Here is a 22403-nt window from a genome sequence, read left to right as displayed (position 1 = left end):
ACTCGATGAGTTATATAAGTTCCAAAAAAAAAAAATCGAAAAATATGCATGGGGTGGTAAAGTGCACTTTAGCCAAAATAATATCGTGCGTGGTTAAATATTTATGTAAGTGGACTCATAAAACAATAATGTTTAGAGAAGTGTTGTTAAGAATATTGCATTATAATTATATAATAATATTTAATTTGACGTGCGTAAAATGTTATATTATACTTATCTTTAACAAACTATATTTAATAGTAAAATTGTGGTTAAGAGAAAACAATTTAACACATTTTTAGTCAAAACCAATCACAGAAATTACACAAACTAATACGTCATGTTTTGAGTTTTCATGATGTTCATAAAATCATTAACCATTCTTATATTTTATGAGAACACTCCTAACAGGGAAATTAAAGGGTTCAAAAAATATTTATGACACTTAAGTAACATTTTAATATGTCCATTGAGTTTTTTTTTTTAATTTAATATTTATTCAAAGCTTATAATATTTTTATTAAATTAAATTTAATAATTAATAAACTATTTACATTCTAGGCGATTAGAAATGATAATGACTTGACTACGATCGGTGGTTCTACAACTGTACTCATCAAAATTGTTCAATTTCTACCCATGCCAGGTACATAATATTATGATTTTTATATAAAGTTTTCAAAACAGGCATTTTATGTAATTTTAAATCTATTGCTATAGACACCGTACTTGCGTTTGAAGAACCAAGTTATTCCTTAAAGCTGTCTTATGGCCACATAGGCAAAGTATTCAAATTTAAGACCATACAAACCACACACAAAGCAAAAGAAAAAAATACGAATAATTCGGATAGTTTGGAATTTGAAAAACAACCGGACAACGATAAACATTTTTCAAAAAACGAATACTCTTTCAAGGGAAATTACACTTTGGAATACGTACCTGGTATTAAAATATATTGTCACAATTATTAACACTAGTTACGGCAGTTACGTTGTATATGCTTATCATTTACAAAAGTGCACACGCGTAGGTACTTAATATTATGTTATATTCAATTTAGAACAACTTCTAACGAAATTGAGGGTAACTGATGACGGTGAATTGGAGGTCTTGGGAAATATCGACGAAGGGTACTACAGTTTGGACATTGTAGCAGTCGACTATGGTCCTAATTCTACGACTGTTTTAAAAGACAGGTCAAAGGTAATATACACATTATATTATAATAATCATGTATTTAAATATTTTTTATACGTTTTTAACTGATGGTTTTACAAAAAATATTTTAATTTGTTCACTATTATGAACTGTTATGTTTACTTTACAGGTCTACATGTTTATCGACAATATAGCGGCGTGTAATTCGTATACGTCTAAATTCATCAGAGCATTCAGTAAACACTATATAACCGAAGAGACTAACCTAATAACTGCTGTTCCGGGCACCGAATCGAGCGGTCAATGTAGATTTTCGATATCACATCAATATCCATTTGGCGGTAAGTACATAATAGTACTATATTATTAATTTCTAATTCAGCCAGCAGAAACTATCACGATAAAATGAATTATAGATAGTAATAGTAATAGTAGATATCATTAGGTACCTATACACACAACACCTTTTGGACTTTTATTAAACCATTCAATAAATTCAGGGTGAAAATCGTAATTTTGCAAACTGCAATATTATTATAATATAATAATATGTAATGTAGCTCCACTTATAATTCTGATTCCTTTAGTTTAAAACGGTAACAATAAATGACAACTTAGCCAAAATAAATTCCATACAAAAATTAGTCGGAAAATCTAGATTTATATTGCATATAACGATTTACCTACCTGGTCAATGTTTTATGTATATACGGTCACTATCGTGTTATATTTTAGAACACTGCTCATAGAAATGGTCTTGAATACAAGCACTAAAATAAGGCTCCCGCAACATCATTATAGTTAATTATTTACGTATAATTCCGTAGTGTTACAATCGTATTAATAATATAATAAATACCTACTTGCGTTTAAATATTTAATTTATAATATACAAGATAAAATCATCGACACGACGAGGAAATACGTTGCTGAAGTCGATTTATATAGACTATTAGTTGTGACTTAAGACCAGTAAATATTCTACAGCTTTAGTAGGTAATAAATTGATATCAGCTATCAGCATTCCTGATGTCCCTCCTTTAAAACGTATTTGAATTATATTATATGGATTAACAGATAAAGTAGGTATCATTTATTTTTAATCACCGCACAAACTGTGTTGGTTCTCAATAAATGCCAAGTTTTTATTTTGACATACAATATAGGTACTGCCATATTATAGCGATACTGATCGTAAATTGCAAAATTAATATTATTATCCATTAAACATGCCCGATTACGATCGAATATTATAATATCATGTCGATTATTATCGATAATATGTAGGAGCTAGTATAACATAAAATTACAGACATACGATATTCTAATTATTTTTCTACGCGCGTATCAAATATTAAAACATAATAATTAAAAAGCTATACATACATAATTCTCTAGTAGGTATTGCAACATCGCCACGTGTCGACTTGCGCATGAACGCGTCTAATATAATATTATATTGTACACGGTTTAAGTGTGCCAACGGCTGTGTAGAAGCAACTTACTGCAAACAATAGTTGGTATTCTGCTATTTTAATATATTTTCAGGCGTAATATTGACGCGATGGGATATACGTAAAAGAGTCCAAGTATTATTTAGATGTTTTCCAGTGTAAATGTCGACATAGCAAGGTACGAGCCAAAAAAAAAACTGATTATTCACAAAAAAATTGTAATTTTTACCGTTACGATATTATATTAGTGTGATATTACAATTTACGAGTTTGCAGAATGACGTCAAAAACGTTGTTATTAAGTTCATTTTTCAGAAACATATTATAGACGAATTATTATTAATTGTCAAGAGCTATAATATTACTATTAGGTTAGATTTCGTTGGCGGATGTTCCGTGTGTTTTAAACACCTTATGTCCAAGCTCGTATCGATGAAAGTTTCGAATACCAATACTAAGCTCAGTATTATAATTTATATTAGATAATAGGTAATATTGTTATATCATTAAAGATATCATAAATAATACTTATAATTAATATAAAATATTATAATAGGTACCTAATGATAATTTTTATTTTTTATTATTGATTCGAAACAATTTAAATTTGTTCGTACCTATTACAAAGTACCAATTGATTTATTATCTATAAATATTGCGATCAATAAAGTAAAATATATATCTGAAATGAAGTGCATAAGAATAAAATGTATTTATATAATTTATTTAATTCAATTATTGTTGTTATAAGTTTATAACACGTGATATTATGCATATTATAATACTTAGTATATCAAGTATGTATTTGGAATAATTATTGTAATTCGATAATAACCGCGATAAAGATGTTGTTCATCGCTGAAATTAAATAATGCATATTGTATAATAAACCTATATTATAATATGAATTAAAGACAAATGCAATTTCCATTAATTAGTAAGCATAGCCGTAGGTAGGTACCAATACTGTTTTTTTTTTAAAGTAAAATATTCTTGAAATAAAATGCGTGTATCATCAATTTCATATTGTGACTATTAATATTATACCTTATATTATTACCCACTGTATTTATTTGTTTTATCTAGTTATAAGCGATGAACGCATAAATACTGGTATTGCTGATGATTGCGTTGTTTGTTGTTTTTTTTTTTTTTAAAGATTAAAGTATTTATTGTTTGAACTTATTTAAAAATAAACATCGAGACAAATGTAATTATATTTAATCGATTTTTTAAGAAATGAGCTTTTACAACTCAGTAGGTACAAATCAAATATAGGTAAACACAAAAAATGTTCAAAACCCAACTTTAAAAATTTACTCATCACGTTACAAATCAAATTTTTTGCTCACACTATTTAGCAATATTTTTAACTTTAACTTAAAAATATTGATGAAGTTGAATAGTATACTCTTTGAAGTTGCTATCACCATGTTTCGCCAAGGACATGTTATATTGAAAACATTTTTTTCTCAAATTACTATGCACAACTAATTTTAGTATGACACTTTTTAAAACGATACTATTAACATAAGTATAACGCTTATAAAATATTATAATAATCAAAACCGAAACAAATGTATAATGTACATTACTGAATAATACTGGTATAATATAATATAATAGGTATACAGTATAGTGTTATAATGCATGTTAAGACTTACTTATAATAATAGTGACCGACGCCGACATCGAAACCTAAATAATACAATTTTTATGTGTGCGTATTAACAAAGTCTCGTTATATTATAGTCGTATCCAGTCGAAACAGCATTATTACAGCATTTAATTGCAGTTGTCATTACTGTTTGTTTATAATATTATTATATTGATAGAATATTAGAATCTCATAAGAACCCTTTCACCCTTGTTTATAATATAGAATTCTACTGCATTTCTACTATTTTATACACTTTATACAGTATATAGCGTATATACTAAAATGACAAAAGTTTAGAACTGTACAAATAGCACTTTATATTACAATAAAACTAGAACCATAGGAATATTATAATTCAATTTTATTGTTATTAAATGCACGATAAATACCATTTTATTTTATTTAAAGACGTTAGTGCGTGCAACTGCAGATTTTTATTAGGTAGTTCGGATAGCTGATGATGATCAACCTAGATCTTAAATCATTTTTCGTATTCGAAAAAGCTGCATCGCGCACAATATGTACTGAAAAGATTGAATTATACATATTTTTTGTATCATCGTACAAAAATATAAAACTATACTGTACCTATACAATAATTATTTATTTAGTTGACAGATTCGTACAACAGAAGACGCGTTCGTTGCGTCCTCTACGGACTACGACAAATACGAAATACGTATATAGTGATATAATAGTAATATATAATTGTTCGAAATCGCAGGCACGAAACGAATTATATCTCTGCATAATATTATACTTTTAATATACCTTGAGCGGGGTGGATCTCGGGGAGGGGATGGAGGGAGCCGATTCGATTCCGTCGCTTTTCTCCCAAAGCTCGTGATAATAATAATATTATACGCCCGTGTCACTGAGTCGGAAATGACGAGTAAAAGTAGTATAATAATATTATTATATTATTACGCGCGTGTATAACAACTCGAGGCGGCGACGGCGACGTCGACGTCGAGCTACATCCGGATATATGTCTAGTTTAATAATATTTGTCTATTTAGGCTGCCTCGAGCGGTTAGAGAGAAAAAAAATTGGCGCATATCACATTCGTATACGTCTTGTTTTCATACGTCTATAATATATATACACGAGCACCGCTGTTTATGCAATACACTTATATACGCGCTACTATAATATAATATGTAATAACATGCATTATAAATATCATACACTGAACAATAATTACCGAGTAGGTACCTTCAATATAGTATTTGCATAATGATATTTTTGTTCCGGTTTAGTATTTGACTCAATTTATCTCAAAACCGATTCTCGCCGATTGGAAAAATAATAACATATTACCGTAAAACACAATATTATATAACATATCGAACTATATTACACTGCTTGCTGTTGAAAAACACCCATTTCTCGTAAATTGTTAATTTAAAAATACGTGAATTTGATTGAATATTATTACTAGAGCTCGAACATCAATTCTATAAAAATTAACTAAATATACAGTTATGCACTTATTTTGTATTGAATCTCTGGCTCATTTTCACATTTCAAATTCTTTATAAGTTTTCATAATATAGTATAATAATACTATAATACTATACACTTATGCTATCATTTTCAATAATATTAATATGATTATTTATACTCTTCACGCATAAACATAATACAATCAAAACTTATTAAGTGCTTTACTATATTGATCATCAATTCATGACATGGCCACAAGATAAAAATCATGATATATCAGAGCTAGTGAAAGCATCTTCCAACGCCAGTTAGAGTTCTAATTAATTACTTGGACTAAGAAAAATATCTAGTTAAATCATATTATTTGGAATTATAAAAAGGTGGACAAGTGGGTACCGCTCTTCTGTACAGTAGTTGTAATAGATGTGTTCTACTTGAATACAACCATTGTATACGAAAAATGATTCTGAGTGGTTAGCGTGGTCCTTATAATATTATTATTTTTTGTTCATTGCTATGGTGATAAACAAAGCGTTAGAAATTAAAATAACGTTTTTAGCGGTTTTTGGTAATTTGTTGGTAGTTTTTTCTCAACGCTTTCTAAAACTACTGTTTTCTAAAAGTACCTGCTAGGTTCACTTTTCTATTAGAAAAGATACTGATCTAAAAAATCGAAGCATGCTTACTATCCAAAATGTTGCTGGCAGATAGAAAAAATAAAATACACACACATCATTGTAAAACCAATACATTCTTTCGCTCCGCTGAAAATCTAAAATATTAATTTAAATCGTATTTTCTGGACATGGAATATATTTCTACATTATAGTAAACACTTATATTATATTATTTGATAAATTATTCAACAAACAATTTTTTTTTTTGTTTGATTTATACAATCTATACAATTTTAGTATAATAAGCATAAGTGATGATACGATATTAGATTTACAAGACATGGGGACTTGGGTAGAGAAATCACCAACTGGCGTCACTCCGATGATTGAATTGTATTAACATGTTAGTCAAGGAGCAGGTCAAGACACCCTTAGGTTGCATTTCCAAAGGAAAACGACGAGTAAATTTTCGGTATATTATTTATCATTGTTATTTTCTACGACGAGTTACCTCATTTTTCTATCAACGATTGTCAGTACTTGTGTGCACCGTTACAGTACTTATTTTTTTCTTTGCTTCTGCCAAAAACAACAACATTTCTTGAAAGTTATAAAAAAAATGTCAACATAAGTCAATTATGATTGAGTTATTGATAATAAAAGAAGTTCAATCACATAAACGTTCCTACTAAACTTGCAGTATCGTAATAAGGAGGAACAAAGCTATTGTTTGATTGCGTATAACCCAGAATAATAACTATTTTAACTAATAATTTGATTCACAGAGACAAATTACACCTATTTGGAAGATACCTTGTAACATTTAGATAATACCTACAAATGAATCACTTAAATTCTTGTATTCTTTAAAGTTGGCTTTATGTGAAAATAGAAATCGAAGAGAAGGTTTATGGAAGGAATCTTATGAACTTGATATATCTGGTCGGAGTCTTTCTAGTGTTGGTCGTTTACACAGGTTTATACGCTTTTATCTACAAACAATTGGATTTCGTTTGACGTTCGGATGAAATTAAAGAACCCGGGACGAACGACAGAAATGACATTAGCCCCTGCAGTCTTTGGTTTCAATCGTTCTGGTATCTTAACGACAATCCTAAAACGGTACCTCTACATGCGATACCTCTATACAATATTAGACAACTCATAATCTTTAGATATACACAACACTAAGCTGCAAACAGAAGTCCAATCTCCCAACAACTTGGTCGAGTGAAAATTATTGGAATCGTCGTTGAGATAGCAGATTGGTTGAAATTAACGACGGCGGCCGCAGGGGCCAGTGTTGTGTTTTTTTTGTCCAAAGACGATTCGGTCCAAACGTCGAACGCAATCCGTTTGTTTGTAGATAAATGTGTAAGACACTATGTAAACGACCACCATGATAAAGACACCGACCAACAATATTGAGTTCATAAGCTGAATTCCAGTTCAATGGATCGATTTGGTTAATGTGAAGGCGGCTTGCGTGAAGTTGGCCCCTTATTGAGAAACCAATTTTAACTTCTAAACGATGGAATCATAAATTATAAAAAGTTGGCTATACAGTTAGTTACAAATTAAAAAAAAATAGATTACAAACATTTTGAAAGTTTTTTGGTTGAAGTGTAGGGGCCAACCTCAAACATGTGCGATTTTAATGAATATTGATAAAATTTGAACTTTAAATGCTTATAAAAAAAAATTGTTTTCATGCATATTTAATATTTTTTAACTGATATTATAAAAACTTATGAAAAATCTTGTATTCAGTTTCCGAGAATTTTGATAAAAATATTTTTTTAATGACATTTACCTATAAAAAAAAAAATAAAAAAATTTAAATTGCAAATTTCTCTAATTTATAGCTCAAAACTAGTCAAAATGTTTTCATGTATAGAAAATAATAATATAAACATTTGGTGAAAATGTCAAGTATTTACGGTCATTTGTTTTTGAATTACAACAAATTAAAAATACCGTTAGATGAGAATTCGTTTACGAGTGAATATTATATTACACGTATTATTCACGGTTTTGAGTTTCGATAGTTAATAGTTTACCACGATGACTGGGTAGAGGTAATGAGGTACCGTACACCTGCACCGTAACGTATCCTGCATATAATAATAAAAACAATAATATTACATAGTATTGCATTGATTGTACTGTTATTATAATATTTTATATTATGACGTACAACAGTTCATTAAGTCCCAACCGCGTTTTCTCATACCGACCGCAAAACTATACACTGTCTATATAGCTGCGTAGTTGTCCGAACAAACTAGTTCCGACGTAAATGTGCAGTGCGCGCCGTACACACGTCATATTATTATATATAGGTATACAACATATAAATACGACCGCTGTAATATGATAATGTCTTTTCTATCTCTCAGATTTGCGTAACACATTTTTATTTCATTTACCTATACGAGTGCGTGTGTGTGTGTGCACACAACATTAATACGCGTGGTTCGGCAACAAACGTTTTAATTATCCCCGAGCCGGGATATCAAATAAGATGAACGTCGCTCGTAGCACTGTTTTAATCAGTGGGTATAAAGAGGTGTACCGACGACCGACGCGGTGACGCGATGTAACGCGTGTGAAGTTGGCCCACCCCGACATGTCCAAATTAAACGGGACTAATTGTGTAATAGGTGAAAAGCTCAATTTGTAAGTAATCGCAAGTTGAAAATGAGAATAGTTTGTAAGTTGATCCGTTCGAAGAAAATATGTCCAAAATTAATTCGAGGGTGCCATCACTTATACTAGCCACCCTCTCCCCGTCTTGTCCAAATTAAACTGGACAAATTGTAAATCAAACTAATCAAAGAGCTACATTTTTAAGTAACTGCATGATATTGTGTTGATTTTTCAAATGTGTAAGTTCATCGATTCGAAGAAATGGCAAAAGTTAACACGCGTACGCGTTTTTACGAGATAGTGTTTGGAAAATGGTGTTGATAACTAAAACGTAGTCCGAATGGTCAAAACCATCAATTCAGAGCTAGCGAGCAACACGTACCATATATTACATTTTCACGCATGAAAAGGCGTTTGGTCTACTTTCGGACTTTTAAACAGTAAACACTATAGTTACTATAAGCGTTTTAACTTTTAAGATACATTAATTGCAGTTTTATCGTTAACATTTTTTCGATAAATTCTACGCAACGTTATTACATGTTATGACGCCAGTCGAAAGAATTTTCCCAAACCTATTTTAAAATAACAGTTCCCGCCCTAAATATGATTATATTTTATATTTACGACTAGTGTTGTTAAAACATTTTTGTATGAAATGTTTATGATTTATTTAAACGTATTTTCTCATTGTATTACCCTATACTAGGTGATCCATTTAACGTAAGACTCTCCTTATTTCAAAAGCTATTACAGTTTTAAAATATTTTTTCTTCATCATTTTAAGTCGTTAAAAAATATTTTCTTTTCTATTTTGGATTATTATCAATTTAGGACAAACAGTATATTATGAGTTACAAGTATTTTAAGTTATGATGAGTGGAGTTAAGTAATATATTGGATACCCCATAAAATGTTGATCCACTACTTGCATGTTGATCTCAACTTCAAATATGTAGGTACTTATATATTTTAAGTACTATGGAAAAATACTTGACAAAAATGTGATTAATATTCTGCTTAGGAATATGAAATTAAAAATGTATGTTGTCGTTCAAAAAAGTAATAACTTAAAAAACTGATAATGATAAAAAAATTTATTTTTTTCCAAAAATGTTGATAGTATAGTATGTAGAACGACTTAAAATGATTTAAAAGAAATATTTTCAGAAACGTGTCTTAAGTGACTTAAATTATGTGTCTTACGTTAAATGGATCACTCATTATATACCTATGAATCATCTACCAATATAGATACATATTATTATAATATTATGTATAGCCCATACTGATTTTCTTCCAACGATTAATGAAAACAGTTTGGTATAATTTATGTCTTAGGTACCTAATTATACTATCGATTTACAATGTATTATATATTTATATTACATTATTACAAAAATGTTTCTCATATTCTTATTGATTTACACTAATGATTTCTTTTTTACTAATAATTTAAGTTTTTCATAGAGAATTTTTTTCTTAATGAATTGAAAATGTACTATATATAAATCAAGTGGTTAATAAGTAGAATAAAAACAATTAGTATGAAGCTTTACCTATATATTTCTAAAAACAATAAAAAAATATCATATTATGCATGCGTTAATACTTTTTTGAACTGAAAATAAAAATATGCAGTTAAAAGTTAAATTATTTTGTCAGCTATCGTCATCACATCAGCATATCAGTGATATTTACGACTGTGGAAAGAAATCGTTGAATGTTTATTTTTAACTGCTATAAATATTAAACACTTATACATTTTTCTACAATCAAATCGCGAGTACGGTTGATTAAAAAAACAGTTATAGAAATAATCGTTGTTTCATAATTTACAGTCTTACACTTACTGTTATATGTTATTATAACATAATAATTAGTGTAATTCAATTATACTTATAATTTATAAAATATATAACTCAAGAATAAATCCCAGATATTAGAATCATATCATTATAATATAAACAATAATATCATAATTTAAAATATGAGTGTTGTTATAAAAAAAACTCAAAAGCAACCCCGTGTTGTAGTCTTTTCTGACAATAAATTAATAGAAGTGCCTGCTAGACGCTTATACAAATTATTATTTTTTAAATTTGATTATACAAAATCATTAAAAATTTTTTTTCAACACAAAAGTTGACTAAAACCACCTGACTTCACCAATCGACTTGTATTAAAAAAATCTTCTCCGCGTAGTAATAAATGAAATTATAGTAATATAACATAATATTATGATCTATCTTAGTAACAAAACATTGTTTCACACAGTGGGAGCGGACTTCTTCTCCATCGATAAGAAGACGGGTGCTGTTCACGTGAAAAGTCCCATCGACCGGGAGGCATACTCATTTGAAGACATGGAAGAACCGTCCGTGTACCTGAAGATAAAGATCCATTGTCCTCCGTTGGATGATCCACCAGCAACCCAGCCTCTGCACTTGTCCGATGTGGACCAAATCATCTACGACCCGACTACCACGTTGGTGCAATTGGTCATCGTGGACACCAACGACAACGTGCCGACGTTCGCCGACAAGCATATAGTCGTTGGGTATCCCGTGCAGGACGTAGCCAACAACATTATTCCCAAACACCTCCTGCAGGTCAAGGTAAATAATTATTGACGGCCGATCGCCGATTGGTAGTATATTTTATGCATTAAGTACTAAATAATTATTATAGTTGTCGTAATTGTTTTGTCTACATCGATCGAAAGCAAAACAAATAGTTCAAGTGAACAACTCGTGTCGCAGACGCAGTGTACAATATTATTGTTCAAGACGAATTCGTTCGATAAAATACGGTTATAATATGAATAATTGACTGGCACCAAATGATTTCCAGTGACCCCAACAAACTAAATATTATTGTATGATGTGATGTGTATACTCTACATACATAAATCATGCTTACAAATAGTATAGAAAGACCCATGTCCTGTATATTATGCTATATGCCTATATTGTTAGTTTATTATAATTTATATAAGTATTATAACACAGATTTCACCACGTACTTCTGGCACTACTTTTATCATAGTTTTTTTCGTTTATACATTAAAGTCCATTGAAATAATAACAAGACAGTCGGTGTTATATAACCACAGGTGACTGAATGGTCAATAGAAATTATCGAATCAACTGGAAGTTATATACCTGGTTATCAGTATGCATCTCTCTATTCAACGATTATCGTCGAGACAATCACTATATATGTCCGTCATTCAATTTATATGGGAAAATCATTGTCTCTATGTCTGCTTGTATTCGTGTATATAACAGTTAGGTACACCGAGTTACCCCAAGCTATCGAACAATTCACGTTACGGCCGTAAAATATAATATATACCGGTATATATTATATTTTAAAACACCTAATGAGTCTGGACGTCTGGTACTTTTCAACGGTCAAAACAATTTTGAGTTTATAGTCCTGTCAAGTATTTTTTTTTTTTAAAAGGAGTGTCACCCAATCAGATAAAACTACATCTTGGTAGTATTGAGTAATAGTATATAAGGATTAATACTCGTGCTAGTGTGTACGTATCAAGTTTTCGCATCAACAATACGTGTGAAAGTAAAACGTTTTATCGAGTAGGACCTACTATATAATATAGGTGCACTAAACATTACATAGGAATTATTATTAATGTAAGGTATAGTTTGGTAGGTATATTATTAATATAACGATAATAAACACTATCGACGCTTTAGATAAATCGTGGTCGACAATTTTGGAGAACTAAATACTGTAATGTACCTATAGAATGTGTTATTAATTATTACACACGTTCGTATCGCTATATTTAAATGTGCATATATCATCCGCGAAAAACGTACGAGGTCGATCGATACTATTATTATTATTACCGTACCTATACCTGCTACATTGACGCGGTTGTGGTTTAAAATTGCGCGCGGGGTCTAGGTCGAGCACGACATAAATTTACTGTGACCGGACATCGGAAACGTCGCTGTACTAAATATATATATTATATTATGTATATAAGATAACGTCGTATATTAGAACGTAAAATGTGTCTGACGTGGTGTGGTGTTTGAGTCGATCTAGTTTATAATAGTATATAGGTAGGCACGCAGACATTCAAGGCGAAATGGACGCCTTAAATAGACAACTGCGTCGATGACGACGACGGCGGTGCGATTATTACATGGCCGAAACATGCAGGTTCAGGTCGAGTTATATATTATTATAAAATCGCATACTATAGATACCTCGTCGTGTACCTATACCCACTGTTATTATGAAAAAATATCGCCTCAGCGGCGGTGGCAGTCAAAATGATTAGTTATAAACGGTCACGCGCATAACCACAAAATATAACGTCCGAACAGCTATATGAGTGTAGGTACCTAGGTACCTACCAGCTGCAGCAGCTATGATATGCATACTCTCAACTGCACAAGTCCGCTACTGCTCGGCACCGTATAAAATAATATATTAACATTATTATAACGCATGTATCGTAGGAATATAGTTATTATAGGTATACATCAAAATATCATTATTTTATTATTATTATTATTATTATTATTATCGAGAGCCCAGAGCAGAGCAGTATCTATCACCCGCGGCGGACGCGATTTTAAAATTTTTCATTTTTGCAATCGCGTTTCGGCGTCTAGTCCGTTTATTATTGTTATTACCTACTATTTTGTTTTCGTCGAACCGTGATTAATCGACCGACGACGAGAAGAAAGTCGTGTCGCTTAAGCTGCCTTCGCTGCATTCAGCAGCAGTGGAGGTACCTTTAATATATTATTATATGTACCTAATATATATTATATACTATACAGGAAAACTATATATAGATATGCTGCAGGTATTGCTGCACGAACGTATAATAATAATATACACGTATATATTATATTACAATATAATATTATGTATGATGTGTGTGTAAACACGCAATTTAATAATTGTTGTTGCAGCCATTGTCTCCCATGCACCTATATATAATAATATATTGTGTTATTATTTATATTATTACATATTATTATTATTATTGTCCGCGGCAATGTACACATTTATCAGTGTCTGCCTCTTCTTTTTGACCTTTGACAGTGACAAACAGTGTGCTTTATTGACTTATACACGACACGTATTATATAGATATTATACAACAATAAATTAACACCGAACCTATAATATTATAATATGTATAGACTATAGGTAGTCGTACGACCGCACACATTTATAATGTGTGTTTTATAGATTGCACCCATGTATCCATATTGTAATGATAATATTATTACGACCGATATATTATATTACTACTCTATAGTTTAGTGTTATTTACTACCTACTCCGCGTTCAGACAAATGTTTGAACATGGGCGGCAAGACAATCGTAAACACTAATATTGATTTCTTTTTTACGTTTTACCTAAGTATATGTATAATAATGTACAGGATCTTCCAAATTCCGTGTGACAAGAATGGTAGTGATAATGTCAGCTCTTATGCAATTCTGGACATTTTTGTCTCACAGCATTTAGGAAACCCTATACCTATTATATTATATATTATTTAAAGTGTGATTTGTTTTGGCACTCCACGACTCATTTGAACTTATTTGAAAATACTTATAATAGTATGTACTGAATAACTTGTTGTTCAAAATTTGAAGTTTGTGTATCGAAAAACTTGGGGAAAAAATGCTACTGTATAATATGAAATTAAAAATTCATGTCGATGTTTAACAAGAAAAAAAATGACTGATATAACTTGTTAAATTTTCACGATAAAAAATTGTAAAATACTATTTTTTAAGGACTTAAAATGTTTAATGGTTTTGAGTTTCGGGTTAATGGAGATGACGGATGTCTTACGTTAAAATAGTCACAATATAATATTATATCTGAATACTGAAACAATACAATATACTAGGTACTTACTTTCGTAAACACGCCGAATTATTCTTTCGTGTAAAAAGCAATTGAAATATTTAACATTTTCTCAAAATTCCAATATCGTACGGCTAATAACAACACCGATTTATATTCTATAATGAAAACGAATAACGAAATAATTTTTTGAAAGTTGTTATAATCAATAGGTAGGTTTTATCGTATTATCAACTCATTCCATTATAGCGGTCGGTTCGTTTCATTGCTAATTCAATATTATTTTTAACATTAAATTACAAATATTTATAGCTGCCACAGAGATTGATTTACTCGACTTATTGATTTATGGCGTTACATACTATCTTAATATTCGCATATTATATTTCAGTAAATTATATTGTAGAACACCGTAATGTGTAGGCTGCTACGAATTCGTAATATCACGAACGCTATTTTTCATTACCTACCTATTCAGTATTCGCACATTTATTGATTTTCACAGTACCTATCGAGTAAGTATAATATCTCTCACAAGGCCACAACTGTTACAATTGTTGACTTAATGTTTTAAAAACATAGTAAATACTGCGGAACGCAAGAAGATTTAAGTTTCCATTTCTAAAATGCTGCGTATAACAAAAAACAAAAAACCAGAAAAAAATTACATATATTTTACTTCATTATACAACTCGTCTTGTTTGTATTCAAGAAAGCTACAAGTACTTAAAAAGGGTATGTTTCTTGTGTTCAGAACTTGGAAGTAAAATAAAAAAAAAATGAAATATTAACTTAAAGTTGTAACTGTACACAAATGTATGATATATTTTTTACTTTTATGGTTTAATTTTTATGAATATCATCATCCATGTCTTATATTTTCCGTAGTAACATTTTGCAGAAAAACCTTTTATTTTATTTAGTCTTTTCTAAAATTCAAATATTGGTTATAAGTATAAAAAAAATGTTAAAAAATATACCTCCTACTGTGAGTAATCATTTTACGGCACCTACATATATAGTTCAATTACACTGTCTCTGTGTCTAACCTATACTACAGATAAATTTAGATGTCATATTTAATGTAATATATTAATAATTTTTATTAGTAATATAATCCTACGATTTTTGAAATAGTTAAACCTTTAATATTTCAATTAACGGTTTACTGCCGAAAACCCCACGCAATAACATATTACATTTCGTTATAATCAGTTCGTAAACTGATCTGTTGGTACTTATAACTATTGTGTTGCACATTATACAGTTAACACAATAGGAGGTTACCACCAGTGCAGTATATTAAATTGTATGCGTAATTATATATATTACGTGTGTATATAACGTATATTTATCGGCTTGCCCGATTCACGGTCATTAGATTTATATTGAAATAACATATTATTGAAGAATTATTATTTTATGCTAGGTATCTATACAAAAAAAAAATCCATGATATCAATATATTATATCCATCATTTGACTGCAGGATACCAGCATTTACCAGATATTTAGTGGATATACCTTGCATAATATTCGACGTTCGATCGTCTTTTAATAATTTCATCCATGTAATTTTCAATAAAGTATAAAAGATAAATACCAATAAAAAATACTATTAAATTGTATCTTTATTTTATATTAATTATTAGAATATAACAATAATACTAATATAAATCCTAAATGCGTTTTGTAGTACCAAATTAAAATATTAATTAGAATATACTTGATCTTGCGTAAGAAAATATAATATATTATAACAAATTAATTAGGTAGCTTGATAAATACTTGCACTTTATACTTGTACTTGCTTCGGCAGTAGTGCAGTACATATTCTAAATCCAGGATAATGGATAAAGTTCTGAAAAAAAATTGAATTATATAAACATATAAATACCTATATTATTTAATTAATTTAATTAAAAGTGTTTCGTTAATGGTTAAAATGTAACGACATTTCTAAACATTAAATTATAGTGTATATAGTAGACAAATAGATAATTCTCAAAAATTCACTTTTGAACATTATGTAGATAGAATTATCATTTAAATTATTATTGAATGCCTAAAAAAAAATATCATGATGTAAAAACTTTTTTAACTATATTATACTTGATGTGAATATTTATGATAATTTTTACAAGTCTTTATAGGTTTGTTTTAATAAAATCCAATATTTATTTTACTTATTTGCGATTTTTTCCATTCCGATGGTGAAGGCTTGACAAAGAGTTTTTTTTAATGAAAATTAGTTTTCTTCGGTTTTAGTGATTGAGTTAATATTTCATAACATTGTACATAGTTGTATTGTATTATACATTAAAATGCTAACCATTCCATTCATATGTTTTGTTCTATATCGAGAATTATTTGTGTTTTCTGTTTGGAAACTGTAAACCCAATAATGGTTTCAAGATTTCATAATATAACTAGGTTTATTCTTTCTTGTCAAACTTTTTTATTGAATTCCGTTCAAAAATGTCCAAAAAGTTTTTTAATCATTATACTCCTCATATTATATATTTTTTGGTCGTTATAAATAGTACATACTTTCTATCAAATATAATCTGCAGAGAATACAAATTGTGTAAACATGTCTCGCTGATCAAAACTTCTCAAATTACTCAGAAGAAAATAATTCTTTCTTTAAATTATATACAAGTAAAGTAAAAATGAATGTTTACAATATATGTCTGCTGTTGTTAAGAAATATATAAAATACGCACAAGGTGTGAAAAATTCACTAATACAATGCTTACACATATACACTATAGTGTTCCTATAGTATCATAAAACTTATCGTTGTCTTGCCGTTTGGTATGAAAATATAATACAATATGAACGTGTAATGACGATGACGAATGGAATGACATAAAATATATTATTACAAAATATCTATTATAAGACAAGTATAGTGTAAACATTTTTTTTTTTTAAAGATTTCGACGATTTTTGGTTTCAGGCGACAGACAAGGACGCGGGAAAACACGGAAAAATACAATACTCGCTGAGAGGAAACGACGCTAACGACTTTATCATTAACTCGGAGACAGGAACAATATACTGTACGAGTCTGGTGGACGACAGCACTGTGAGCAAATCGTTCGTGGTGGTGGCCAAGGACAACGATGGCAAATCCGACGGAACGGAGTCCACGCTGGCAATTACCGTAAGCATCGGGATACAGTGGCGAACTTGACATTTTTCTGAGGCTAGACTGATGTTTTACCCACCCTGCAGATCAAAATAAAGGCATTCGCTGTAATATCTGTAACTACCTGTTGTAGTTATTACTATAAAACTGTTATTATACCTAGTTACCTAGTGTACCTAGTTAATACTAAATTATCACCTATTGGTTGTACTCGCCCACTACCACTTAAAAGAAAACTCAGAAACAGCCACCTCTCGACTACCCCCTTCGCCACGCCATCGCTGCCGGATTGGTTTATATTTATCACATCGTATAATATACATAAAAACATGGTAGTATTTTGGTCGCTTCGTTTGGAGGGTTTAAGGGTCGGGGACAAAAATAAAAACGTGAAATACGCGAGAACTTAAGGATAACTTCGTGTCGTTGTGCATATAATGATTATCAAATATTATGAAACGATCTTAAAATAGGAATTTTATCGGATTATTTCAGGTGAAGTTCCTAACGTTCTCGGACATCGTCCGAGTGAACGTCCACTTCAGCACCACCGAAGACCACGCAGCCGTTGAATCACAGCTGTCCGAAATATCGGGCGTCAAAGTCATGTCACTCACCAACGACGTGATCAACACGTTCGTGGACGGACAGTGGCGCACCGAGAGAATGTTGACCGTGTACGGGGTGAACAACACAGACGGTTCATTGGTGCCAGCGTCGGAATTGGAAAGGTCAGTGGAAATAATTTATGTGACATAAAATTTAAAAAAAAAATCAATTGTACGTTACCATTAGCACCCCTTTCAAAAAAATTGTTAGTCGGATTTAGGATCGTTAAAAAATCTAATATTGCGAATTGCGATTTAAAATGATTATAGAAATAATAAGATATTTAATATTTATATCTCGTCGGAACAACTTTTGATAATACTACCTACTAGAGCACTTACTCTATGGTGTATACAAACGATGTATTGAAATACGGAGGCTGGTGAACGTTATATTAGCACCTTACTTTTAAAAAATAAGTTTATTAATTGATCAAACTTTTTATTTGAAATTAACTTTTGTAGACCTAAATAATATTATGATATTATTATATAGGTAAGCATAATACCTAAACCTAACCACATATATTATTTTTCAGAAATTTAGGACAGAACGCCAAAATTTTGAGCATTACTCAATTATTCAATATGAGTGCCAATAGTGAAACGAGCACCGTGATGTCCTTAGTGTATGCCGCGATGTTTTTCTTGATGCTTTCAATGGTAGCTGTGGGTCTGTTATATTTTGGATACGTCAAGTGAGCACACGTGATATATTAACATAATAATTTAAAGCTGGGCCAGTTGATGATTTTTTCAACTCAGTTGGGTTTATATACATTAATAAGAAAAAATTTAAAGTTGGTTACATTTTTGTTAAGTTAAAAGTTAATAAGCAATTTTTTTGTATACAACACTAGCCTACTTTATTTTTAACCAACTCAAAACTATTCAATGTTTAAAATATAGTTTTTTTATACAGTACCTAGACCTATATATTTTTTGTACTTCTACTTCATTAAAGTTTTTCATCACTAAAAAAAAATCAATTCACACCAAACATTACTAAAATATTCGGTTGACATGAAAACGAAATCGATTAAAATTAAAATTTAAATATAATTCAAAACAAAATAATTTAACTTAATTTCTTAAAATGAAAATCGAATTAATTAATTTCACATTAATTAAAATACAATTGAGTTAAGTTGGTAGTTAAGTTCATGGAAACCCGGATGTAACTAGTTAAGTTACAAAGTTAAGTTACAAAGTTAAAATAAAATAACTTTCGTAAATTATCTTTAACTTTTTAATTCTTTAATGCCCAGTTTTGCATAATATTATATGACATATTATTACTATGCGTAGGTAATATACTTACGTTTAAATTATAGTATACGAATCGGGTTAAAAAAAAATATATATATAAGAACGATTTAAACCGCCTTTTGTTGATTTTATTACCGAACGCTGTCTATGGACCATCATAATAATATATTAAGATTTTATATGCCATAGGAACGGACGTTACTTGTCGTGTATTTCGAGTCCGTCTACGACGCCGCTGAAAGACGATATCGAAAACATGTGAGTACCTACCTATACCTACGCACAGGCCATAATATAGTAACTCGGCCATTTATCGCATGTCTGCTCCACGTAATAATATTATTATAATATATATAAATAATATTATAACATATAGGTACCGTGTGCATATTGCGTATACATGTAATATTATATCATTGTACGTCAGTTTAAACCAGTTTTTATTTATTATTATTATTATTATTTTTTTTTTTTTTTTTAACAAACGTTCGCAGGAGTCAGAGTAACTGGATTACTACTTTCAACAGAACCAACCTGACTTCCAATAGAGTGCGATTCCCGGGGTGATTATAAAATAATTTTTTTATTCATAATATTGCCGCGATATATCAGAGCGGCATTATATAATATTCCGATTTTCTATTGTCAAACGGCGCGTGGTGTTTTTTATGTTTCGCAGAAATATCAACTCCGAGGCGGTTCCATGTAGATCCAAAATCGCGGACAACGCCACCGTGATCGTGGAGAACAGCCTGTACGAGGCCATACCACCGAAAGGAACCTGCACCGCCGCCGTCCTGGCCGTGAATAATAATTCCTCGATAATTAAACTTGAGTAAATATTCAAGGAGTCCTGTATAATAATAATAATAATAATAATAATAATTAATAATGATAACGTACACTTAAAACAATATACTGCGCGATTCGTTTGAAATACATATTATATAGTTTTCTTTTCTTTTTTAGTTCTAAGGTATCCTTCGAAGACGACCTGATAAAATTAGAAAAAATGGATGAGGCGTTTTCGCCCACGGACGACTTGTCTTTTAACTATTGAGTATCGACTGCCCGCCATGGTAAAAAATCACTATAGACGTTCGTTATCGGTTCCGGTTCGACGTGTACGTTTTTTATCCGGATAGTACACTTCGCATACATATTTCTATACACCTATAATACCTATTTCCTATATATATATATAATACCTTCTGTTAATATGATAATTGTATATTATGTTTAAAACACGTTTACAAGACCTTACAATACTTTTATAATATGTTTGCACATGTCTTAGGCGTTCAAGAGTCACCTTGATTATTGATTAGTCCTTGCCCAATACAATATTTTATATTTATATTATATAATCGGAAGCTCATTCAATTTTATTAAGCTATAAGCGTATAATATCGATGGCGTTAAAAACCGTTACACTTTTCTGCAAATAGGAGTGGTAATTTTTTTTCGATGATATTACTATTATATGAACCTGTTATTAAATTCAACGATTCGCCAATTTCAAAAGCGCTTACCGATCACCTTGTAACACATATTTTATAATACCGATGAGGAATTTAATTAAGATAATAGCCCGGCATATACACAAACGCTGGTAATATCATTTAATGTACATGTATGTGTGTGTGTGTGTGTTTCAGTGTTGTGTGTGCATGTGCATAGATCAATTTTTAATTATGATTAGTTGTGTAATTTTGAAATGTCGATTTACCATGAAAAAATCTGCTGCTCGTGGCTTGCTTTAGGGTCAAAACGTGCTCGGCTATACTTGCATTGTTAGCAGAAATTAATCTATATTAAAATCCTATTATCAAAACGATAAACTTGAGAACAAGCTAGTCAAATCTATTAGATGTATTGTACTGTTTTGTATAATCCATTTAAGGAATGTACCTATCATTCAACTGAGACTCGATGGCACAGTCTTTCGTGTTGTAAAACTAAACATTATAAAAATGTCTTATTTTTTTTCAAAACTATAATAATACTGTAAGTAAACTATTTTATATATAATAAAACTTTATTGATTTTGTGTAAGCTCAATAATATTTTATTCATATCGTCCACCATTAAAATTTTCAAGTATAATCATACTACAAATATTTTTTTACTTTCATATTTTATTTTATACTTTAATGGTGATGTGAACCATAATTAATTCAAATATATATTCTTATGCATAAAGCGTCAAACATAATAAATAATTTTATATCGATCTCAATTATATGTGTTCACAAAATGACTATCAACAAAATATGTTAAAGGTTCCTTAAGTGTAACTTTATTTTGAAATGACGCGTTGTTACTATACCTAGTAAGTTGTTTTTTTTTATAATTTTAAATAAGTCAGTAAGTCAATTATATAAAAACCATAGGCATCACTTTTGATTGGAAACCTTTTATTTTCAATAAAATTTATTACATTTAATGTATTAAATTCGTATACCTACTAACTAAATGTCTAACACAAGTACACTGCAAAACTAACATTCACCATTTATGTGAACACTTAT

General features: G+C 30.1%; 1 protein-coding gene across 2 annotated transcripts; it reads left to right on the top strand.

Annotated features, from left to right (window-relative positions):
• The first annotated feature begins 509 nt into the window (after nucleotides 1–509).
• LOC100161690 (cadherin-related tumor suppressor) lies at nucleotides 510–21813 on the top strand. 2 transcript variants are annotated; one of them, XM_008188391.3, is made up of 12 exons: nucleotides 510–625; nucleotides 700–924; nucleotides 1043–1185; nucleotides 1310–1481; nucleotides 11244–11584; nucleotides 17804–18010; nucleotides 18491–18726; nucleotides 19143–19301; nucleotides 20062–20130; nucleotides 20367–20435; nucleotides 20552–20707; nucleotides 20842–21813. In XM_008188391.3, the coding sequence occupies exons 1-12, from the start codon at nucleotides 619–621 to the stop codon at nucleotides 20930–20932; spliced, it is 1875 nt and encodes a 624-aa protein (XP_008186613.1). In that variant the 5' UTR covers nucleotides 510–618; the 3' UTR covers nucleotides 20933–21813. The 2 variants fall into 2 exon arrangements, with proteins under 2 accessions (XP_008186613.1, XP_029342412.1); XM_029486552.1 differs by lacking the exon at nucleotides 20062–20130.
• The last annotated feature ends 590 nt before the right edge of the window (nucleotides 21814–22403 follow it).

Source organism: Acyrthosiphon pisum, chromosome A1, assembly GCF_005508785.2.
Source record: "Acyrthosiphon pisum isolate AL4f chromosome A1, pea_aphid_22Mar2018_4r6ur, whole genome shotgun sequence".
Classification (NCBI taxonomy): Eukaryota; Metazoa; Arthropoda; class Insecta; order Hemiptera; family Aphididae; genus Acyrthosiphon; species Acyrthosiphon pisum.
This window is presented reverse-complemented; position numbering and strand designations above follow the sequence as displayed.